Here is a 24,062-nt window from a genome sequence, read left to right on the forward strand (position 1 = left end):
ATTAAAACTAGAATTTAACTATTTTACTAATTTAACTAATAAATAGTAATTAATTCATATATTTATTAAGTTTTATCTCAAAATAATACAGTATTTAATAATTTTTTAACAAAAGATACATTTATATTTAATTTTAATCTAGGTTTCTTTTCAATTGAAATAAAACAAGTAATAAAACAGAATAAAATAAAAAAAAATAAAATAATAATAAACATAATAGAAAAAAAATTAAAAAAAAGTATTTTTAAAAATATTCTTAACTTTTTATAAATTAAATATTAAATTTATTTAATATTGAAATCTATTCTCTATAGATAATTTATATTTTCTTTATAAACTTAATTAAAAACTTTTTTTCTAATTCAATATTAAATAGAAAGATTATATTTAATAAATTAATTAAATATTTTTCTTTTAATTTCTTATCTCATTGTTTAATGAGCAATTTATTAGTATATAATTTGAACTTTCAACTATATTATAAGAATCACATTTACTAAAGTTTAAAAAATCTATAAATCTTTTTATGTATGATTTAAAGTAGTTATATTCATATTTCAATTGTATTATAAAAATTTTCAAGTATATATAAATTTTTTTCTTCTTTCAATAGTTTACTAATAGTGATATCTATTAATAATTTTAAATTTTTCTTTTAAGAATAGAGCTTATTATGATTTATACTTTCTATATTTAAGCTTTATAATTGATTTTTAATCATAGTATATATTCTATATAGTTGAAAAGATAATATCTTCTTTAAGTTATTAAAGTATTCATTCTAATCTAGAAATCTTTCTCTATTTAATTCTTTTTCATATATATCTGAAAGATATAAAGTAGATACTTTTATTTAAATTGAATGATTTATATTTATTTTCATAATTCTTAGAATATAATTTAAACAGCTTTTATCAAATTTAATAGCTGGTGATGAAATTGATGCTTATATTTCTATAGCTCTAACTGAAGATGTTTTAAAAGCTTTTGAAATTCTTTTTAAGACTTTATTTTATAATAGTTAAAATTAATTTATAAAGTTTTTTTTGCTCTTTTCATCAAATCTCTACTGTATAATCTGATATAAAAGCTATACAAGTTATATATAATTATCTTATAGCTTGCAAAAATAAATCTTTTTTTATATCAGAAAATCTAATAATATTATTCAAAGTTCTCTCAATCTGTGTAATTTTTTTTAATTTATGAACTTTAAAGTTGAGCTTTGAGTCTAAATCATACTCCTAGCCACCTTATAGAAGTTTTTGATTTTTTAACTTTATTTTAAAAAGTAATAATTTTCTTTTATTTATTTTTTTTAAAGTGAAAATAAATTAATTCAATTTTATTTATATCAAATTGAATAAGATTTTTACTTTATTTTTTAAATATTTTCCTTATAGCTTTCTTTATATTATTATAATTTTCTTATATAGATTTAGAACTTATACTAAAATTAATATTATTATCATAGTTAAAGTATAAAATAAAAATAAATAAAAGAAATTAAAAATTAATTACTAAATAATATGCAAAAATTTTTTTATTAACTTAAAATAAATTTAACTATTAAGCTAAACAGTTACAAATTAATATACTGAAACTATAATAAATTTGAAAGATCTTTGAAGTATCTAATTACTTTTAAAGTTTAATCTTATAAAGAATATATTGAAACTTAGTAATATAGACTGTTAAAAGTTCATTTGAGTTCTACTATTGACTGTAATGTTTATCTTCTACCTTAATTATTTTATTTAAATTGTCATATATATGAGAAAGCTGATTAAAAATTTAATTATTATTTTAATTACTTACTTCTTCAACTTAAGCTAACTAAGGAAAGATTATCACTTGTATTCTTAAATCTAAATTCAAGTCGATATAGTAGAATTGAATGATCAGATCTTTAATAATAGCTTGATTAATATATAATTTAACTTTGATTGAGAGAAGTCAAATATCAAATTTTAGAATTTGATCATTAAACTTTTTAAGATCTGATAATAAGAGTTTCAGATAAAATTGAAATTGAAATTGAGAGCTTTTTAGAGCTATCTGCAAGAATTAATATTTAGCATGCAAGAACTAGTATTCACTATGCAAAGATTGATATTTAATTCAAAACTGTTAATTTTAATTGCAGAGCTTCTGAATAATACTTTTAAATTTCTGATGAAGAGCAGCAAAAAAAAATTTAATAATAAAGATAAGAATAATAAAGAACCATAAAAAAGAATAAAAATTAACTAAGATTTTGAGCACTCAGCACAGTTGCAATAACGAGAAGCTTATATGAACATAGATATAAACATACAGCCTGCATACTCAATCTTCAAAGCTTTTGAGAAAGAGGAGTTTAGTATTATATCATGGCTCAACTAGAGGCATGATGAAAAAAAGACAAAAGCTTCAATTCATCTATCTAACTACAGCTGCGACGAGAATACTGAGGATTAAAATGTGGGAATGAGACGAGCAGCCTAATATATATAGGTAGTTGGGGATTGGAACGGATCAAACTTCAAAGCGGAGCGAATGAGAGCAACCAAATATGATTGGAGTCGGAGCGGATCAACCTTATCCCATATTACCAGCGACTTACGCCGTAACAAGTTGCAATCCAAATGAAGATAAATAAATATTTGATTATCAGCTAAATAAGCTACTTTGATAAAATACTAAAATGCTCTATAAAACGAGAGTCTGAGAAAGTCTCTGTTTATATATATATATTTTACTAGTGATTGTTATGTTATTGCTAAACAGTTTCTGTAAAGTATTTATTTAAAAAATAGTTGCTTGCAAAGTGATTGATAAGCAGTTTTCTTTATATGATTGCTAGTCATACCCTTTTATAGCGCTGTACTCAGTGCTGTAGCTAGCCAGTATCATCACAACTGAAACCAGTTAAGATAAAGAATGAAAATGAGTGGAGAATTGAAAATGTTCCAATGAGCTGTATCTCTCATGAGAAGCTTCAATACTGAATAAAGTGGCTAGAATCATATATAGTCATTCTTGTAGTGTGCAAACTCTGCAATCAAGCATGCCATTCTGTCACTAACATGTTGGGTCCTGCCTCTAACTCTTCATCTGCCAGTCATTCCCTGTTGTCCATATATTCAAACTCTGAAAGCGCCACGGACAGATGCCCAATGTTAAATAATTGAATTCGCAGAATCCACAAAATCCACCAAACTCCAACTCCGTCCCTCGACACACCCGAAGCAAAATGCTAACCGAATCTGTCGTTCAATCGTCCTATCTAGCTTCGCAGGAGGCATACCACATCTTCACGGTGGTCATCATGGTATTCCCTAGAAATTTCTCCGTATCCTTCAAATCAAGTGTACACTGCTTCGCATGCGAATATCGAGGCGACCAGTCATCCAGCAATTGCAATGACGATGACCCCTGCATCATGCGCTCCAAGGTATACAAGCAATGGACAACATAGAAGTTCCAGTTCGTATGAAGGGCGGGATATAGTCCTGCCTGGACTTCGTCGAGTGGCACTGGATTTCCCTCTGGTGTTTCCCAGTACCATATATCTTTATACCGGGTTAAGAAGCCTGTGTAGAGATCCTCGTCCCAGCAATTTGCTTGCTGCCAGCTGAAATCTATCATGTCGAAGTGGCAGCCACGTTTGCGGGCTTGAGAAGGGGAATTCCCGCATTGGGAAGTATAGAGTAACTGCATCCGTTGTAGTTGGTTGCTGGAAATGGTTCGTAGGGACGTTGTATACAATGAGCTCAAGGCTGAGTATGAGAGCAATGGTCGATGAAGGGTGGAAATGAGTACAACTGTTACTCCTGTTATGGATAGGATGCTGATTGCAAATATATATATTCGGAATCGTAATGTTCGCTTTGTGACGCTCTTGGAGAGCTTTTGTGGCAGGATAGGGTCGACGCTTGAGATGTCAGGACCCATCTGGATATAGAAATCTTCGAGTCTCGCCATCTTATCTGTTCTATGAGAAAGACTCGGTGTAAGAGATGTATATGGCAGTGTTGGTTTATGTATATACTGGCAAGCTACCTAGGAAACGTGAACGACCTGTGGCTGGGAGAACTGATTCAACGTCTGCAAATCCTTGTTGAGAGGGATTGAAGGATAATAATGGAAGGAGAGCCACGTATATATATGTGCTCTAAATGTGGATAGTCGGTATTATGGAAGGATTCTGACAAGGGGAGAGGGGACTGACAAAGCTAGATCTCCGGGTCACATACTGAAGCCGGATTTCGGAGTAGGGAGCATGCAGAGCAAAATTCACCAAGAAGGATACCCGGATAATAACAAGTAATACCAACCCTGGGTATCTTATATATGAAGCAGATCATATAACAATGCATTTAGAGTTGTGAAAAGCAAAACGTGCTCTACTCGCTTCAGCAAGGGCTGAAACCCATACAGCTCTCCGCAACTTCAAGAGGGGAGGGCGGAGCGTCAATATGTTGCAGCAGCGGTTTTGAAAGCGTCAACGAAACCTGGGTATTCCTTGGTGTTCCGACTCAAAGTGACTCCCGAGTCCGATAATAATAGATTCCTGTTCTTAGAGTAATTGAGATCTTGGTTTCTCTCTCCCTGTTCGAACCTACGACCAACGCTTTCAGGTTTCAAACCCCTTTGGAGCAATTTCATGCCTTGTGGCTAGCGGAGGCTTGCGTTGGCCAGGGGGGATTGGTCGCGATTTTTCTGGGGCTGATCAGTGAGAAGACACCAGTAACTAGCACAGGTGGGTTTTTCTGACAGTCTCCATGGGGGCCAACGCAAGGTTAAAACGAGGTCACAATTAAACATCTACAGCCTTTTTGGGATGATCATGAAGATACTAGGCCATACGAAATAGGTATTTGATGATGATCCCAAAGGTTATGTGAGAGGAGATAATAACCTCGCCAGGTGGTCACCAGAGGTCATATAACAGGAAAAGTTGCTGACTAATCATGCCGCTGCGCAACCCACACCTTATAAAAAAACAACCTCATTCTGTCGGAACCATATTTTTGAAATATCTCCACAACCACTGCTCTATTTTACTCATACTGTGGCTCAATCTACTCGTCAGCTCTCTAGGTACCGCCCAGTATCAAGTAGATATGGCGAGTGGTCAAAATACCCCACAGGTGGGTATCCAGCCACCCAAACTAAGTGACCATGCCACTCAAATTGAAGCAGACATCCAAGCTTTCAAAGAATATCATATAAATCTGCTAGGTAAAACATGAAACCCAACATGGCAGATGATTGAAGCCTTCATGAGCAGTGTCAGTGTCTATGTTAAGAAGACTGAAAGACAGTCAACTCAGACTGAACTGACTGCAGACCTCTGAGCCACTGTAAAAGCTCAGAAGAAGATGAGAAAGAATATAGTTCAAATCAAGAACATACTAGCAGCTCCAGCTGTAAAGCTCACTGGGGCCAACAGTCTATTCTATGCTCAAGTCCTGCAGAAACCATATCTTCTGAGAACATCAATACAATTCAGACCCTCAAGTGGACTACATGAGATTCTAATTAAAATAGGAAATACTGTCTCAGAAAGTGAAATATGGACAGTCTCAGAAGAAACAATCAAAGAAAAGATCAATAAAACACTGGAAAAAAGTCAAGTTCAGGATCTGAAGAGTGTAAAAACTCTAGCTGTAAAGCAACATTCAAGTGAAGACATCACACTGTACACAAATGATTAGAACACAATAAGGAAAATGCAGATATACAAGAAGAAGTGAATGAAAGCTTTTGAAGACACAGCAGCTCTTCAGATTATTATCTTTGAAATTCTAATTCATGAAGTCTCAACAGTAATAGATGTCACAAACATCAAAGAAATGAAAGACAAGATACAGTGGAACAATTCAATATTGAAAACTGCAAATGTCAAGTACATAGAATGACTTAAAAAGAAACTTGAAGAAAAAAGAGCATTCACATTGATAGTGAAGTTTGATAATAGTGAGCATGCAGATAGTGCAATCATTAAGAAGATTGCACTAGAAGTTCAGATGTTTATCTGTGAATATTACAATAGAATCTGCAAGCTGAGACAATGCTTCAAATGTCAAAAGTATGAACTTATTGAAACTCATTGCAAGACAAGTTAAATCTGTAAATACTGTGCAGAAAGTCACAGCACTGTGAGCTGTGATAAAAGAATAAAAAAAAAACAGAGACAAATTGCACAAACTGTAGTGGAAAACACTCAATATAAAGTGTTTAATGTGAGAAAAGAAAGGCTGAGCTGGCCAGACTTGAGGAAAGAAAGAGAACAAGATCATATACACATCAGAAAGCAGCAGCAAGATACTGACAAAGTACCACAAATGAATTGTGGACTGATAGAAAAACAGATACTTCAAAGAAAGTCTTAGTCAGATCTATTCTCCAGTCAAGAGTGAGAATAGACTTGGGTCAAAAGAGAGGCTAATCCTCAAGAAAGAGCATGAGAGCTGGAACCCAGGAAGAGAATGAAGAAGATGCAGTCAGACAGATGCTACAGAAGCTGAGCAATAATCAGCAATTGATTACTTCAGTGAAGAACTTCAATCTGAACAAATATCAGTGATATGCAAGTCAAAGAAGTCAACCATCAACACAGATCTCAGACATGCATATGATCTTCAATAAATAATACAACTCTATCAATACTTCAATACAATGTCAACAAGTCTTGAGATTAAGTCATGGCATCACTGCTTGCTGATCAAGCAGCATTAACATATGATATTATAGCTATTCAGAAACCATGGTGAAACAAGTTTCAAGAGATCATATACTACTCAGTCAAGAACCAATTTGATCTGATCTACCAGAAGAATAAGAAAACTCAGATATGCTTTCTCATAAACAAAAGAATAGAAGAAGACTGGACACATACACATCATACAATAGATATTGTGATCTTAAAACTGCAAGTGAATAAGAAAAAAATGCTATGCATACACAATGTGTACAACTCAATTACAAGGACACTTGAAATGAATGATGCAATACCAGATCTCCAAAAGGCCCTAGAGAAGGAATCTGAAGCTGAGCATGTAGTACTGGAAGACTTCAATCTCCATCACCCATTGTAGGGTGGATTCAGAGTCAGAAAGACATCAGAAAGAGCTAAAGTCATGCTTGAACTGATAGCAGACTATCAACTAGAACTGCTTATATCTATTGGGACAAGAACATACCAGGAAGTGGGAGAACCAACCACACTAGACCTGGTTCTGGGAACACACTGAGTTCAAGAAAGAGTGATATGCTGTGGACTAGCTGAAGTGAAATTGAATCATGACTCAGACCATTTATCAGTGACAATCATTCTGAACATGTCAACAGCTCAAAGTGAGTCAAGAAAGAAGAGAGTTTGACACAGATTGAAAGAAAAAAAATTCAAGAAGAATGTCAGAAAGAATCTATCAGAAGCAAGCAAGTCACTAAGCAAGAAGAAAATCAATCAATATCTGAAAGCTATAGTCAAGACAATCACAACAGTCATTGAAACTCACTGTTCAGAGTCACACATCAATTCACAATCAATATCAAACTGGACATCTGAGATCAAGGAAGCTCAGATAGAAGCAAGATGACTGAGATATATTCATCAAGAAACCCAGTCAGAGAAAGCATGAAAAGACTATAGAAGAGTTAGAAATCACAAAGAAAGACTTATTCAGAAGCTCTTGAGAAGAAATCATAGAAAAAGAATACAACAAGCAATAGAATTCACAGAAGGCCTCTGGAAGCTGGTCAAATAAGCTAAGAATAGAGAGTTCAGAGCTGCTCACACACCATCTCTAAGATATGAAAAAGACCCTCTAGAATCTGAACTGGAGAAAAAGTATGATCTGCTCAGCAAAACCTTCTTTCCACTCTCAGGCATTGCCAATCTCAATGACATAGCTGGAACAGTATACCCAGAATCAATTGAATGGCCAGAAATCACACTCAGTGAGATACAGAAGACAATTCAAAAGATGACTGCAAAGAAAGCACTGAGCTCAAATGAAATATCAAATCTGATTTTAAAGATTCTGGTAGAAGAGCTGACTCAGCCTCTCACAATTCTATTCAATGCCTGCATGGAACAGAAATACTGCTTAGAACACTTTCAAAGATCTATAATAGTAGTGCTCAGAAAATCAGAGAAAGAGAACTATATTCAGATTAAATCCTATCAACCAGTGGCTCTGCTAAATACAGTGGGGAAACTGCTGGAGAAGATCATTGTCAAAAGAATGTTCTACTGAGTAGAGAAGTATGATCTTCTTACAGAAATGCATCTGAGTGAGAGAAAAGAAGTCTCAACTGAACATGCTCTGCACTGGCTACTGAAGAAGATAGAAACAGTACAAAAAAGATGGATAATATTCAAAACAGTATCCATACTGTCTTTGAATGTTTCAGATGTCTTTGACTATGTCTCACACTCAAGACTCCTTAACAATCTTCAAAAATGAAGAATCCCAATTGCTGTGGTGAGATGGATAGAAAGCTTTCTGATAGATTGAAGAACCTCTATCAAGCTTTCAGAAGACAGCTCAGAGAAAAGAAATATGCAATCAAAAATTCCACAGAGATCATCAATGTCATCAATACTCTATCTATTCTTTAATGCAGATCTGATGGAGGACTGTCAGAATTCAGAAAATGACACAGCAGAAATGGGCTAGATAGATGACATAAATATTGTAACCTCAAGCAGCTCAGCTGAAGAGAACTGCAGAACATTTGAAAGAATTCATGAAAAGTGCAGCAAATGAAAGGCAACACATGGCTCAAAATTCAATCCAGCAAAATACAGTCTGATGCATTTGTCCTACAGATTTAGAGAACTCAATGACAGCTATACAATGACCATAAGAGAATATACAATCACATCAAACTGATGCTGCTGGATACTAGAACTCATACTTGACAATCAGCTCAGATGAAAGAATCATATTGAGAAAGTAAAAGCCAGAACAATCAAGACTCTGAGAGCTCTCATCAGCCTGGCAGAATCTATCTGAGGCACAGAATATAAGAGTCTGAGAAATATCTACAAGACTGTTATTTTGCCATAGATGACATTTGCAGCATCAACATGATATGCACCAGCTGAAAATACACTCAACTACAGATCAGTACTGCTCAGCAAGCTTGAGACTGTGCAAAGAAAGACAGTCAAGATTATCACAGATGCATTCAAAACAGTTTCTGAACCAGCACTGAATATTGAGGCTCACCTTCCATCACTGCAACTGCATTTGAAAAGAATTACAGCTGAAACATATCTAAGGCTCAGAACAACCTCACAATAAAACACTCAAGATAGAATTCAGAAAGAGGAAATCTGGTAGAGCTACAGAGATGACTGAGAATCTCTGTCAACAAAATGAACATCTCTGAAATGACATGAACACTGATGCTGAAAGACTCTTGGCAGAGAAGAGATTAATAATCTGAAAATCAGAAAGCTCTATATAGTTTCTCTCTGGTGAAAACCACCAGAGACACATATAGAGGATAGAGAAGCAGCAAGAAAGAGTCATGATAAGAGATGACTAGAAGAACTGAGAGCACAAAACAAACTGATAGTATATACAAATGAAAGTGTTATAAATAACAAGATAAATGCCTCAGCAGTGCTTGAGAATCTTAACTTCACAGAAAAGATATACTTGAGAAATGCAACCAGAGCAACAGTCTATCTAGCTGAACTCAAAGAAATTCAAACTGCTATGTTCATGGCTCAAACTCTGAACAAAGATGCTATTATCTTCTCAGACAGTCAGACAGCAATTCAGACAATTCATGACCCTCAAATCAATGATCAATAAATTCTTGAGCAAATTGTGGAAATCTGAAATCAACTTCAGAAGATTGATATCCAGATTGAAATAAGATGAATATCAGCACATGAGAGTATGCCAGGGAATGAGCAAGCAAACATGGCAGTCAAGAAGGTCACAGGCTGGAGGCTAGCAAGAAATGCATGAGATCAGAATGTTCAGATGAATACTGATCAATTGGCACAGACAGCAATCATTCAGATATCATTGAAGCTGCTCAAGACTAGACTAAGAACTTAAATAAAGATGACTTGAGTGAAAATCTGACAACATGAGAAACAAGAATGAGATCTCTTCTGAATAGTCAGAGAACTCAGCAAGAACATCTCTAGACTTCACTCAAAGCTGATCTGATCTCTGTCAAGTATTCTAATCCAGCTGCACACAGGTAACATTGGATTATGCCATTTCCTATGCAGAAGAAAGGCCCCAGAAGTTGAGGATGAAACATGTGAATGTGGCAGAGGAAATCAGACAGTGGCACATGTACTGCTTAACTGTATCAAGCACATAAGTCTTCAGAAGGACCTCTGAGTAGAGGAAAGAACTACAGACCTTCAGAAAATGCTCTCAAATTCAGATATGACAGCTCAAGTCATCAATTTTATACTCAAAATCAAACTTCTTGAGCAATTTGAGAGTGTACAGAATCAAACTGTCAAGCAATGAGTTTTTAATTATTTTCAGACACTCAATAGCTCACACTGCAGCAATGTGTGTGGGCAAGATAAGAATGATATGACAGCTGCAAAGCAAAATTCAACTGACAATCAATGTCTTTTTTATGTTATTTTCTTATATTTATTCACTGACATTCAATGTCTTTTCTTATGTTATTTCCTTATATCTATTCACTCAATTCTTAGGCATCTCACAGGTGGCTGTCACCACCTGACAGTGATTTAATCAAAATCTTGTAATTAGTGATTTCTTTAAGTTTTGTGAGCGTTGGACAGATTAGGACTAGCTTATTCCTGCATAGCGGTCTATAAGGCGGCTGGGTCAGTGTATGAAGTAATCAATCAATCAATCAAACCCACATCTTATGTGGGTGCACCACATTAAAACAATAAAAACATAACTGTTATATAAAAACATCTTAATTAATTTTGATCACATTTCTATAAGCTCTCTCCCATCCCCTCAGGCAGCAAGTCTGATGATGTGCTGACACAGTGCTGTCAGTGTGCCTAGCCCCTCAACAACATCAAATGCATCTTAAGTCTTGACATGCATCTGCTCCTCTATACACTGTTCACTCAAGAGACCTCATCTTCTCACCCCAATCATCTGCTGCACATATGAACTGAATGACATGAAGTCTTCAAGCTCCTCTACACCAGCAGGCAGCTCAAAGAGTAGAAATGTCACATCAATACATCTCAATCTATGTGGTCTGATGGCTAGCAATCTTTTAGCCACCTATGAGGCTGAGGCACAGAAATTCTATGCAGAAGCACTAGCTGCTGCAAATATGCTTGATCAGATTGAAGAAGATCTAGATGTCATGAAGACAAAAAATCTATCAAAGACACTGATTCTTGAAGTCACTGTGAAGACACTAGTTAAGAATTGATACAATGAAAGTCTAGAAACAGCTAAGCAGTTCATCACAATCAAGTCTGCTGACTTCACTGATGCAAATGATGCAAGAGCTTCTATCTATGCAAAGACAGCTGTAGACAGCATCAATATAACAAAAACATCAGCAATCATACTGCAGAAACCCCTGCTTAGAAATAACTTTAGAGAAGAAAAAATATCACAAATCTTCACATCTGCCTTCAGATCATCTAGCTTGCAAAGCAAGTTCAATTGCTACTTTTAAAAAGCTGAAGACTGAACTTCTGAAGTCTTTGATAGCAATCATCACAGCAGTTCAAGTCATTCTCATAGACATTATCATCATTTTTAGAAGCTTATAAGACATAAAAACTCTGCTAGTCAAAAAAAATGTTTTAGCAGTCACTCTCATCAATGCTTAGATAGAGAAAAAAGAATATTGAATTATCTGTCTGATTTCTAAACTACTCATGAAAATTAATGACTATGATAATGAAACTCTGCATCTCTCAGCAGAATTCATAACAGAAAAATTCATACTTCAAATCAAAATTAAGTCTGTTCAGAGTCATGAAGTAAAAATACACTCTGAAAACTCAACAGTCACTCTTATATTACACTTTTTACAAGAGACAGCAGTAAATCTGTCATTAAAAGTGAAACTATATAAATATCAAAGATCAGTGATCAGAAAGACATCTAAGATTAAAATATAATAATGTAGCAAATGTTGAGAATTTCATCAAAAGAAATACTGTCTCTGTATCTCTCACTGCAAAAAATGCAGTTTTAAGAATTATATAAAAGAAAATTCATTCTGTCATAAGAAAAATGAAGCATGTGAATGTCTCAATCACTACACTAACTGTCTTGAATCACACACTGCAGATGATTCATTTTGCTCTGTCAGATCAGAGATAAAGAATAAAACTATTCAAAGATACTCAAGAAATCAGCTGAGAAATATCTGCAATGCATGGAGTAAGACATACTTGATCAAGACAAGTAACAGCAAATGCAGTGATTGAGATTCATCAGCAGATCTGAGATTAAATGATTTTACTGTGTAGATCTAATCTCACACTGACATCAAACACAGTATCAAGCACAGCATTAAGCACAGCATCAGACATAGCATTAGACATGATGCTCAATTCAACATCTAATGCAATACTCAACATGTCATCTCACACAACAACACTCTTCTTTCAGCTACTCAATGAAGAAGAACTTTAGATCTTCACAATTCCTGCAGATTATGCAAGTCAATGTAGAAAAAGAGAGTTCAGCACATGAGATAGCTCTCAATCTAGCATTTGAAAGAAAGACTGATATTCTTCTCATACAGAAACTCTGAATTCATAGAAACTTAAGTCAATACATCTCTAAAAAGCATTTAGCATTCAACTGCTTTGCCTCAATTGAAAAGTGAAACAGAAAGTCACAGGTTCTCATCTATGTGTATAAACATTCACAAATTCATGTTCATGCAGTTTCAGATCTCTGAGCAGAAAACTGAGACATTCACATACTGCACATACAAATTTGAAGTCTACAGCTTCAGACAGTCAACATATATAATGCACTTTCAGATGCAGAGAATTCTGAATAAAATATGAGCTGTCTTCTCTTCTGATCTGTTTCAGCACTTCTGTTGCTTCTTGCTGATGACCTCAATATCAAGCACTTTGTGTGGCAATCAGAAGTGCCTCCAAGCATGTGAGCAGAATCATTTCTGCAATAAATCATGAATTTCAACTTTACTCTCACCATGGACCCAGACACCCCCATATGTAGACATAATATGATAGACCTGGTCTGAACCACTCTGGAATTAGTTATCAAAGAAGTGAATACACAGATAGACAGATTTCTTTACATCTTCTCTGATCATCAGACTCTTCTCATCAAAATCAGCCTTTCACAGAGTGTAAGATCTGACAGACCATCTCATTTTTTCCATCTTGACATCATAAATGAGAAGGTCTTTAATCAGACACTGAAGATCTATAAGTCAAAACTAGACAAACTATGTGATATTTCAGAGTACTTCAATACAGATCAGCTAGATGCCCTGGCTAAAGATATCACAGATGCACTAATAGCTTCTCTGAAAAGTTTTATCAAGAAAAGCATCAGACAAAACGCAGATCAGCCATGGTGAAATGAGAACTGTCAGAAAGCAGTGACAACACTACATCAGACACAGCATCTAGACTCTAGTTTTTTACAAAAAGCAAAAAGCAATGTAGTCAGAATCATCAAAAAAGTCAAGAGAGAATATTGATAAGACAAGATAGCAGAGGCCTCAGTGAGAAAAAATATCTTTAAGATGATCAAATGAGCTCATTCAACTGACTTCTTTCATTTCCTCTCTCTTGTAGATGAAGAGACTGAACTAACATGAACAACTTTTAGAGAGAAAAGAGATCTTCTGCAACAGATGCTCTTACAGAAGGCTGAAAGCAGAAAGAATATTTCAATTAATTGATTCAATTCACCATCTGTCAAATTATCATTTTCTGTTATCTCAGCACATTAGATACAAAGTTCTCTGCTGAAAACAGATAATATCACTTCAGAAACTGATGAAGTGTCAACAGAGATGCTATGAAAGATATGATAACATATTAAGATATTGGTGGAAAGGCTGTTCAGAGTCTGTCTTAGAGTTGACTGATACTCAATCTTCTTTTGAGATGTCACACTGGTTGTGCTGTCTAAGGTCAACAAAGATTCAACACTCTCACAATTCTACAGGCTTATAGCCCTTCTCCCAACATTGAGAAAGAGACTAGAATGTCTGGTAGTCTGTAGACTGGTCTGGACAGCTATACAAGAGAAGATTGTTCACTCTCAGCATTTTGAAGCTCTTTCTGAGCAGGCTGCCTCAGACCTAGTGGCAGTGATGATTCATGATATAGAGAAAGTCTGAGTTTATGAAAAAGTAGTCTCTCTTCTTACTCTAAACATCAAGAATGTTTTTGATGCTGTACTCAGAGAAAAAATGCTGCAGAGATTGCAAGAACAAGACTGATCATCAAATTTAATTAGATGAGTGAAAAGCTTCATGACAGAATACACAGGCAGAATCAGATTGAATGAACTTCTGAAAAAGCTCTTTGATATCTCAGCAGAGCTTTCACAAGACTTGCCAGTCTCATCTATTCTATTCATGCTGTATATTCAATCTCTGTTTTTTCTAGAAACTATAGAAAGAAGATGTGCACACTAAGACTATGCAGATGATTTAGAACTGCTTAGTGCTGGAATTACTCTTGAAGAGAATGTTGTTACTCTTTAGAAGAATTTCAAGTTGCTAAATGATTGAGTCAGCAAAGAAGAACTAATATTTGATTTTGTCAAAACTGAGATAGCACACTTCACACAGCACAGAATTCTTTCAAACCTCTCAATTGATCTTGAAACAACATTCGACACTTACTCTATTACAGTAAATGCAGTGAAAAGCTTCATAAGATATCTAGAAATCTGAATAGATAGAAAACTGAGCTTCAAAAAACACATGAAGATCATGACAGCTAAGGCATGATAGATGTCTAATGACATACAGACACTAAGCAACACAGCAAGAGACATCTCAGTACAACTGCTTAGACAATTCATTCAGATCTGTGTGCTGTCTGTACTCTGCTATGAAGCAGAGACCTGATGATCTGAAGTCACACAAATGAAGAAGGGAAAGAAAATCTTCAATTAAATGAATTGTCTAGTCAGAAAGCTAGATCTAGCTCTTAGAGATGCTTTGTGAGAGGCACTGCCAGTCTACAAGACCACACTTATTTCAGCTCTATACTGTGAGCTAGAAGTCATGTCAATGAAAGAGACACTAGACAATCAGTGTGCTGTATTTGCAGTAAGAATCAAAAAGCTTGACAAGAGACATCTGCTAATGAGGCACTCTAATAAAGTAGCTATCACCAAGCTCTATACCACACATCTGTCTAAAGCATTCAATCATGCTGATGGAATAGAAGCATATAACCCTCTACTCACATCTTTTTGAATGAGATCTTTCAGAAAAGAAGATCTGCAGATTGAGTATGAGACAGACTGCACAAAGAAACAGATAGTACAAGACTTTATAAGCTGACTACAACAACATAATTCTCTGAATTTGATGATCTTTATCAATGATTCACAGATAGAGTGCTCTCAGTGTATGACTGATGCAGAATAAGCTATATGCTGAGATAATAAACACTGTTTAATCTTCACAGAAAATCTATCAATAAATAAAGCAGAAATCTTTGATGCAGAGACAATGACAGCTCTGCAGAGTCTAAAGAAAGTTATCATCTCTTCTCAGATGAAGTTTACTAGCAATGTCTATATTTGTCTAGACAATTTGAAGATAGCATGAGCTTTTGAATCTGTGTCAAACATCTATAGCCAGCAGATCTTCACACAGTTTCTGAAAGTCATAAAGACCTGGCAGAGCAGAGATAGGCTTTCATTGACCACTCAGAGCAGAATGGTCATTAGATGAATTCCAGACCACACAGATGTAGCTGATAATAAAAAGGCAGATCTTGAAGTCAAAGCAGCTGCAGCACAGACAGTAAGTGTAAGTATGATACCTCAACTCAACAGCATAGACACTCTAGCTTATATAAAGTGGCACACTATGGAACAAACCACATGGGTCTTTGAGAACTACTGGGCCAAAAATCAGCTCAAACACTATATGAAGCTGGAGATCTCACTAAAGAGAGTCTCAACAGAGACAAAACTTTCATACTTCACATTAGAAAAGCTCTATGCTGTCTGATCAGATTATGAAGTCTTTGCAGTCTATCATAGCCACCTTAAGCATGAAGATGCAGAGTGCTACTGCCAGTGCAGACATAGTAAAACCTCAGAACATTTCTACTATTGCACTCTTGCAAAAAAAGCAGCAAAGTGATATCAATCTATTTACAATCTTCATGAGACACTGGCAACCTCACATGAGGCTCTAGAATTCAATAACTGACTAAAAGAAACAGTCTTCTATTAGAATATCTGTTCAATGTGCCATCACACATCTTCAGATCAGATCTCATAGATCATCTTCTTCTCTGTCTTACTTCTGTTCTTCTCATCATCTTCTTCTTCTTTCTCTCTTTTCTTCTCTTTTTTTTCTTTCTTGTCTTTCTTTCTATTCATCTTCTCTACCTCTCTCTCACAAATTTAAAACCTCTCAAAACCTCTGCTCTATAGCAATCAATCTATAGGCTCTGCTGGTGCAGCAATACACAACTCTTTTACCTTATTTATAAGATAGCTACTAGATAGATAGTCATCTATGAGCACAGCTCTACCCACTCTATAGTTTAACACAGACTCTACTAAATCATATGCTCATAAGACACATAGACTAACTAGGCATTAAATAAAAACACACACACAATAAAAACATCAAAATGATAAAAATCTTGCAATTTTATCATCTTCATCATCTTCATCAATTAATAACTCACTACAATGTCAAATAAGAATAGAACTATTGAAGATTGTATTTAAAAAAGCTATCACTTATCATCAAAAAAAATCAAATTTCAAAATACTGTCTCTGTCATAAAAATTTAAAATTTCATATCAATATCTCTGAGTATATATTAATGAAAGAAATTCAAATACTACAAAGATTTCATTTAAGAAGAGATTAAATAAGAGTCAGAAGAATATAATTAAATAATAAGTCAAGCTGCTTGATGAAAAGAATTATTCTCTCACAGTTAAACATATTGAAGATTTTGTAAATTCAATGTTCAGACATCAGCATATAAATTCTACTATCTCTTTTTCAAAAGTCAGCAAGATGTGAATTTATAAGTTCATTGAATATCTATCTAAGTATAAGAGAGTGAAATAGAAGTTAATAAATTTAAAAAAAGTGACAGTTGAAGATATTGAATACATCAATATATAATTTGAACATCTTCAGATTTTATTTGAGTTCATATAATATGCAGATCTTCATAAGATAATTTTATATGAAATTTCATCACATGTTACTTATTTATTACAATCTTTGAATAGTCTATCATTTCAGTAATATAAGCATTATCATTCAAAAGCAGTCAACTATACTGCATGTCATGATTTTGTTAAGTATGAAAAATGATAGTTTCTATAAGACCTCTCAACTATGTGAAAGTAGATCTTTAAATCTGATATAATAGCTACAGAATAAGCTCAATGTGGTATATATTTATGAAATTTTGACTGAGTTTTTGATACTCTTAAGCAGTAAATCTCATCATCTTCTTCACTGCAAATTTATAAAGATGAGAATGATTTAGATCATATATCTATCTCTTCTTCTCAGCTATTCTCATCAAAGACAATTTAAAAGCTGAAATATCATATTAATATTGCAGAAAATATCATAAAAAATATTAAAAATACTCTTGATTTGAAATCACTTATTTTGATATATTATTTGAATAAGATATTCAAAGCAAGTCTAATTCATATGAAATTAATGAGCAATAGATTGCTGAATTAAAGAACTTTTTTAACATCAGTAAACATCACAGAGCTAAAACAGTCTGTCATCAGATTCAAGTAAAGAGAGTCCTCACTATTAAAAATGTAAATAGAAAAATCAAGTGATATAAGAATAATGAAGCTAAAAATGAGCAAAATAAGAAGTGATAGAGACTTGAAGTTGATCTCATGAAAATTGATAATAACTCATTCACATTACTGACAGAAGAGAAATTAAATTATTTTAAAGATGACACACATACTGAGAATGATGTAGATAATCTTTTTATTATAGATTAGCTACTGATTGTTGATATAGAGTGCAATAATGAGAATGTGATTCAAGATTTTTATCATTTTGATGTTTTTATCATTTTGGTGTGGTGCATCCACATGAGGTGTGGGTTGCGCGGCGGCACGATTAGTTCCGGTTTCAAATAGCTAAGTTAACTAGGTAGTTAAAAGCCTAAAAACAATCCTACTAACATACTTTACCACCGAGCGGCGGATTCTCTGTGAAAATCATCAAATATTCAATGTATTCAACAACCAACACACTTAAATATTTAAAATATTAATAAATTAAGACTATCTAATAGTTGAATATATAGCTATTTAATAGGTCAACTGTATATAGTATGTCCAATAGTCCCATAGCTGCCGCAGTATGGTGGAGTTTGCTGATGAGATATAGCTTCAATCTGAGCTTCAAGCTGCATATCAAGCTGCTGAACACATCCATGCCCTTTCTGTATAGATAGAATAGTATTCTGACCTAGATTAGCATGTCTCCATGTCTTTTTCTTTGTCTTTTGCTCATTCTCTGCTCATAGAATCTTGATTTCTTGATGAAGAAGAATAGAACACTTCTCTGATTCTATACATTCAATAATTGTAACTCATTCACAATTCATCTGGTTAACTGTACATTGTTACAGCGCTGTCGCTGGTAATATGGGATAAGGTTGATCCGCTCCGATCCCCAACCATCTATATATATCAGACTGCTTGTTCATTCTCAAATTTTAATCCCCAGTTTAGTATTCTTGTCGCAGCTATCTAATAGATAGATGAATTGAGCTTTTGTCTTCTATATCATCATATCTCTAGATTGAGCCATGACATACATGATCTCTCATTGTGCTTAGCTACAGCAATAACTTTAAAAATTATATAAAGTCTTATTATAAAATCAGTATTATCAAAGTTATAGATATCATCTTCATAAATTTCATGTTTTTGAATAACTTCATGTACCATCTCTAATCATTGTTTTATAATCTTTGAAATTTTCTACCTTGTTTATTGATAGAATATACACTGGTTATAGTGTATATATAGTTGAAAATAATATTGAATAAATCTAGATGTTTAGTTGATTTCAAAAATGATAATAAAATCAAAAGTATGTACTTGAAGTAGAATCTATATTATTTCATGTAGCAACTTTAGTTAAATTGAAAAGTCTCACTTATATTCAGTAATTGCTAAAGAAGATTTTTCTCTTCAATTTTTATCAACTTATAATCATTTGTATATATCTCTGAATATGATCTAATGTTAGCAAGTCATTTGTACAGAGTAGTTTTAAAAACTTTATATATCTTTGAAGCTTTTATCTTTAATATTTTTTTGAACTTATATAAAGCAATGATCAATTAATTATATATAAGATTTTTGTGATAAAGATATTTTGAAGAAAAAGTATAAATAAATAAAGATTAAAAATAGTTAAGTTAAATAATTAATAATTTTAAAGAGAATCTACTGCTCAATAATATCTACCACTTAGTAGTGAAGTATATTAATTAAAAATATAGAAAACTTTAAGTATATACACTATTCTATCTAATAAGAATAATTAATAAGTTTGATTAATTACAAAGTTTATATATTATAAGAATGATGATAGAAAACAAAATATATAATATTAATATAAATAATAAACATAAAAAAAATCTGAGAGTAAAATTGTGATAAAATTTTTTATATTAGCTTCTTATTCTTATATTACTTATTAAAACACTTTATAAAAAATCAATATTTTCTAAAGAATTAGTATTTTCTCAAGATTTAAAACTTTAAAATTAACATTTCTCAAAAATCAATATTTAAAATTAATATTATATTACTAATTTTTCATTTTATGAAAGATTAAAGATGAAATGTGTTGGAATGACTAAGTAACTAAATAACTTCATTGCTGTATGCAATCATACATAATCCTGACACAATTGCACGTAATCCAATCCTGACACGCAATCACACATAATCCTGACACAATTGCACATAATCCTAATTCTGACACTATTTCTTTGTGAATGATAAATATTTTTCCCAGATGAGAACCACTCTTCCAATCAAAGCTCCGATGCCTGACGTCAACAACGAAAACCTTGAAACCAGGCAAATAGCGTTGCACTCCATTGACAATTTATTGCTGCCAAGGCATCAATGAGGAGCATCTTGCTAATATGGTCATCGGAACAACGCTCCTCGATCGTGACTGGATAAAGCCACAGTGAAGGAATGAGAAAAATACTTACGGTGTACGGACTAGTTATTGGAGAAAATGCTGAGCTCTATTCCACCTCTGCACCAAGGACAAGGGGAAATCCGTCCGCGCCTCAAGAATATCACCAACATGTAAGAAACAGGCGAGGTCGGGGCAAATGAGCTTTCTTCTCTTACCCTCAACCCCAACTGGTTAAATATATGGACTCACCATTGTCAGAACAGGCCTCTGAGAGATTGTTGACTTGTATAATACGTCCATACCCCCAAAAATCGCAAGCAATTGGTTTGACACATCAATAGTGAGTCCAATAGACACTTCCAGAAATGACAGAGGAAAATGGGGTTGACAATTACGAATCGTTGAATGCTGTGATGTCAGCAATTTTCGAAGCCCTAGATTTGCATTTCAAACGTGAATGAAGGGACAAAAATTTTTTTTGGGAAATAAAAGGGGAAAGGAGATGGTGAGGGGTATAGTAATGCAAATAAGATATCGTGTTAGAATAACGGAAAGACAGAGAAGGAAATATTTACAAACTGTACCATGCTGAGACTTGAAAATGGTCGCTCACAGGATACTAGAAATTTTACAGGAGAAAGCAAAGCTATCTAAAAATGAAGGATGTGTCCGCAACAGTGGGTGTCAATTGGTCACCAATCAAGGCCTAAGTAGAACACGGTAAAAAACAAAACCCAACGAACATCATGCATATTTATCCAACAGGTCTGTTCTCTCAATAACACTTATAATATCACCAGTAATCCCATCAGTCACCGCTATTACTGACTTGATGGCCCCTTTCGCAGGGATTGGGACATCAGCATGCCCAAAGGCCTCTTCGTTCTGCTCACTAACCATCCGCTTCACGTCACCAATGGTACTGTATTGTGGAACATGGAGCCAGTCTTTTTGGTGGATAATCACTTCAGTCACATACGGGAGGTTTTGCAACGCGATATCCACATCCTTCTCCTCGGAGAGGGCACGAACTTGCTGGGGTGGGATGATTGCTGTTGGAGATAGGAGAACCCAAGATCTGGCTGCTGGAAACCTAATAGCGGCTCTTAAGACATCGATGATGCGCGTTTGTGCGAGAAGTGGAGGAGATTGTGTTGATATGCAATGAATTAGCGAGAATGGTGTTCCGACATATGATATGCAACGGTCCTGATTTGGCGATGAGGTTGGAGGAATCTGACTTGGTCGTTCAGGGAGGAGCTCCTCGGAAAACAACGAACTTGCGGGAGTTGAGCTAGAGGTTGACTCCGATAACGGTGTCGTAAATATGCATGATGCAGCGCCGATTGCGCCCCCAGGATGAAATCCTTTAAAAACTTCCGCGGGACCTCTGCCGGGTATGGTATGTAGCCTTCTGGCGGTAGCAAGAGCTAGCGCATCACCCACAGCTAGCGCCACAGTCGTGGAAGTCATTGGCGCAGGTAAACCGAAGGATATTTCTTCATGCTCGTGAACAGGGCTGGCAAGGAGAATTGAGTTGGCATTGCTGGAACAAGCTAAAAGGGGGCACAAATCGGGTTGCATGTGAGCAGTGATGGCGATTATCGACACAGTTGTTGGAAGATAGGGCTGAAGGCGAAGTAGTTCCGGCGTTTTTCCCGAAAAGGTTACTAGGAGGACAGTGTCATTCTAAACGATCGAGAAGGCCCTGTTAACCACCATCCCTAATTATGTAGAGTTTACAGGAAAAAAGGGTAGTTACTGGTTTAATCACGCCAAGATCTCCATGGAGTGCTTCGCTGGGATGTAGAAAAGTGCTTTGTACCCCCAGGCTGTTCATAGTAGCCACCACTTTCTCACCTATCTTTCCACTCTTACCAACCCCAGTGATAACAAGTTTCCCTCCAGAAATCACGGTGTCAGCTATCGTTGTAACTGCGCGTTCAATACTATCCCGGGCAAGTTTATCTGTCAAATATATCTTCTCAAGATGTGCCAAGGCAGCCCGCTCGGTGGCAATGACGTGAAGAGCTGTGGATATCGAAGAAGATAGGCCATTGGGGGGTGAAATTGGCGCGCCATCCGGGTCTGGTGAGGCCACTGGCAGAGTAGGAGCAGTGCCGTTAATTATCGGCAACTGAGTCTGAACCGGAGGGGATGGAGATGAGGTTCGTCGTCTTTTGCGCGCCAGCGGGAAAGACGTCATGTTGGACCTTTCCTCCGCAAACAATATGGAACAAAACCAAAAGGGATGCTGCAGGTCTAGTCAAAAGGAAAGAGAAAGAAGGTATGTATATTACAAATTACCATGTTAGACAACGGTGACCTGGGTAAAAATAATAAGGGAGGGGTAACCTGGCCGGGGCCGGGGAATCTGATCATAGTCTCATCTTCCTTATGCAGTGATAGTTTGGCAGCCCAAGAAGATATAATTAACGCGGCAGGATGGAGGAGAAAGCTGCAAATGGAGGGGCTCTTTATATGCTGCTGGAACAAACGAGTTGGTGGCAGGGTTGCATTCAGGATTAACAAATCATAAGGAAATCCGCAGATGCGTGCTAATTTTGCCAGTAAAAGGCTTGATCTCCCCGGAAGCCAATGTTTAATATGAGAGCTAATAACGAGTGATGCTCAAGGCGGGAAATTTTGGGGGGGGGGGGGGGGAAAGAAAAACAAAATAAGTTTTGGTCAAGGGTTTTGAAAAAACAAGAATGCTTAGTCATGTTTGATGGCTGGGCAGGGCGGGCTGCTCTGAGCCGCTCTGTACTCCTACCCCAGAATCCTTATCCGCGTTAAAATGTACAGTGGGATTGTGAGAACGGTGAATGTTATAAGAGAGAACTTGAAAGCTAAGCGGAGGTCTGCCCTTGTTGAATTTGATGATTCGACATCATCCGATATGGTTCGTCAACATGAGGGTCACCCCATGATCAACGGCCGAAATGGAGGCGGCACAAATAGTATAATTCTGGTTCTCACCAGCGATATTATGGAATATTTCCCGTGTATAATTCTTTTTATCTCCGCTGAAAGCTTACCATATTAGAAGCATGCACGCCATTTGAATGACAACTGCATTACCAAGCTTGGCATATCTAATAGTTAGTCTCAATTACTGATGCCATTCCGCTATAATTCCTCAAGCGCAGCCTAAATGATATATGGTGATATTTAACGCGCATCTCCAAGAATTATGAGGGGTAATAATTCAATATGCTCACGAAGAAAACAGAGTCCACAGAAGAAGAAAATCACCCAACTAAACCTCAGTAAAATGATACCGGTAGCGGGAAGAATAGGTTGGTTTGGTGTTTGTTCGAAATGGGCGTTGTGGGGGGGATATAGCACTTTATTCATTGATAGTACGCGTCTGTTTTGAGCTTGCCAACGGCTTCACGCCCTTATGAATTGCAGCAATTCCCAAACTGAGGTTCTCATAACCACGTCCAGGAATCATAAAGCCAGCCTTCTGAATCATCCTGCGGAATTCTTCCTGGCTTGGGAATTTCTCAATGCTTTCAACCAAGTATTGGTAGCTGGCCCGATCACCTGCCACTAACTGCCCAATCAGAGGAATTGCACTGAAGCTCCACAGCTTGTACCCTTCGTCAACTAGCCCATTTGTCACCTTGCTAAACTCCAGACATGCAAAGACACCACCAGGTTTCAAGACGCGGAATGCTTCGTTCAGGGCT

The 24,062-nt window shown here is 35.4% G+C and overlaps 5 protein-coding genes across 5 annotated transcripts; 1 reads left to right on the forward strand and 4 right to left on the reverse strand.

Moving 5' to 3' along the window:
- Nucleotides 1-3,264: 3,264 nt before the first annotated feature.
- Nucleotides 3,265-3,966, reverse strand: PADG_08711 (uncharacterized protein; the record flags this gene model as incomplete). Its single annotated transcript, XM_010765710.1, has 1 exon — nucleotides 3,265-3,966. One exon carries the CDS (start codon nucleotides 3,964-3,966, stop codon nucleotides 3,265-3,267), a length of 702 nt encoding a protein of 233 aa, XP_010764012.1.
- A 7,182-nt stretch (nucleotides 3,967-11,148) lies between these two features.
- Nucleotides 11,149-11,409, forward strand: PADG_12526 (uncharacterized protein; the record flags this gene model as incomplete). The annotated part of the gene is made up of 1 exon (XM_010765711.1): nucleotides 11,149-11,409. One exon carries the CDS (start codon nucleotides 11,149-11,151, stop codon nucleotides 11,407-11,409), a length of 261 nt encoding a protein of 86 aa, XP_010764013.1.
- A 939-nt stretch (nucleotides 11,410-12,348) lies between these two features.
- Nucleotides 12,349-12,541, reverse strand: PADG_12527 (uncharacterized protein; the record flags this gene model as incomplete). Its single annotated transcript, XM_010765712.1, has 2 exons — nucleotides 12,349-12,387; nucleotides 12,485-12,541. 2 exons carry the CDS (start codon nucleotides 12,539-12,541, stop codon nucleotides 12,349-12,351), a joined length of 96 nt encoding a protein of 31 aa, XP_010764014.1.
- Nucleotides 12,542-21,111: 8,570 nt separating this feature from the next.
- PADG_08713 (uncharacterized protein) lies at nucleotides 21,112-22,573 on the reverse strand (the record flags this gene model as incomplete). Its single annotated transcript, XM_010765713.1, has 2 exons — nucleotides 21,112-22,056; nucleotides 22,130-22,573. 2 exons carry the CDS (start codon nucleotides 22,571-22,573, stop codon nucleotides 21,112-21,114), a joined length of 1,389 nt encoding a protein of 462 aa, XP_010764015.1.
- A 1,143-nt stretch (nucleotides 22,574-23,716) lies between these two features.
- Nucleotides 23,717-23,845, reverse strand: PADG_12528 (uncharacterized protein; the record flags this gene model as incomplete). The annotated part of the gene is made up of 1 exon (XM_010765714.1): nucleotides 23,717-23,845. One exon carries the CDS (start codon nucleotides 23,843-23,845, stop codon nucleotides 23,717-23,719), a length of 129 nt encoding a protein of 42 aa, XP_010764016.1.
- Nucleotides 23,846-24,062: the final 217 nt, after the last annotated feature.

This window comes from Paracoccidioides brasiliensis, assembly GCF_000150735.1.
Source record: "Paracoccidioides brasiliensis Pb18 unplaced genomic scaffold supercont2.36, whole genome shotgun sequence".
Taxonomy (NCBI): domain Eukaryota; kingdom Fungi; phylum Ascomycota; class Eurotiomycetes; order Onygenales; family Ajellomycetaceae; genus Paracoccidioides; species Paracoccidioides brasiliensis.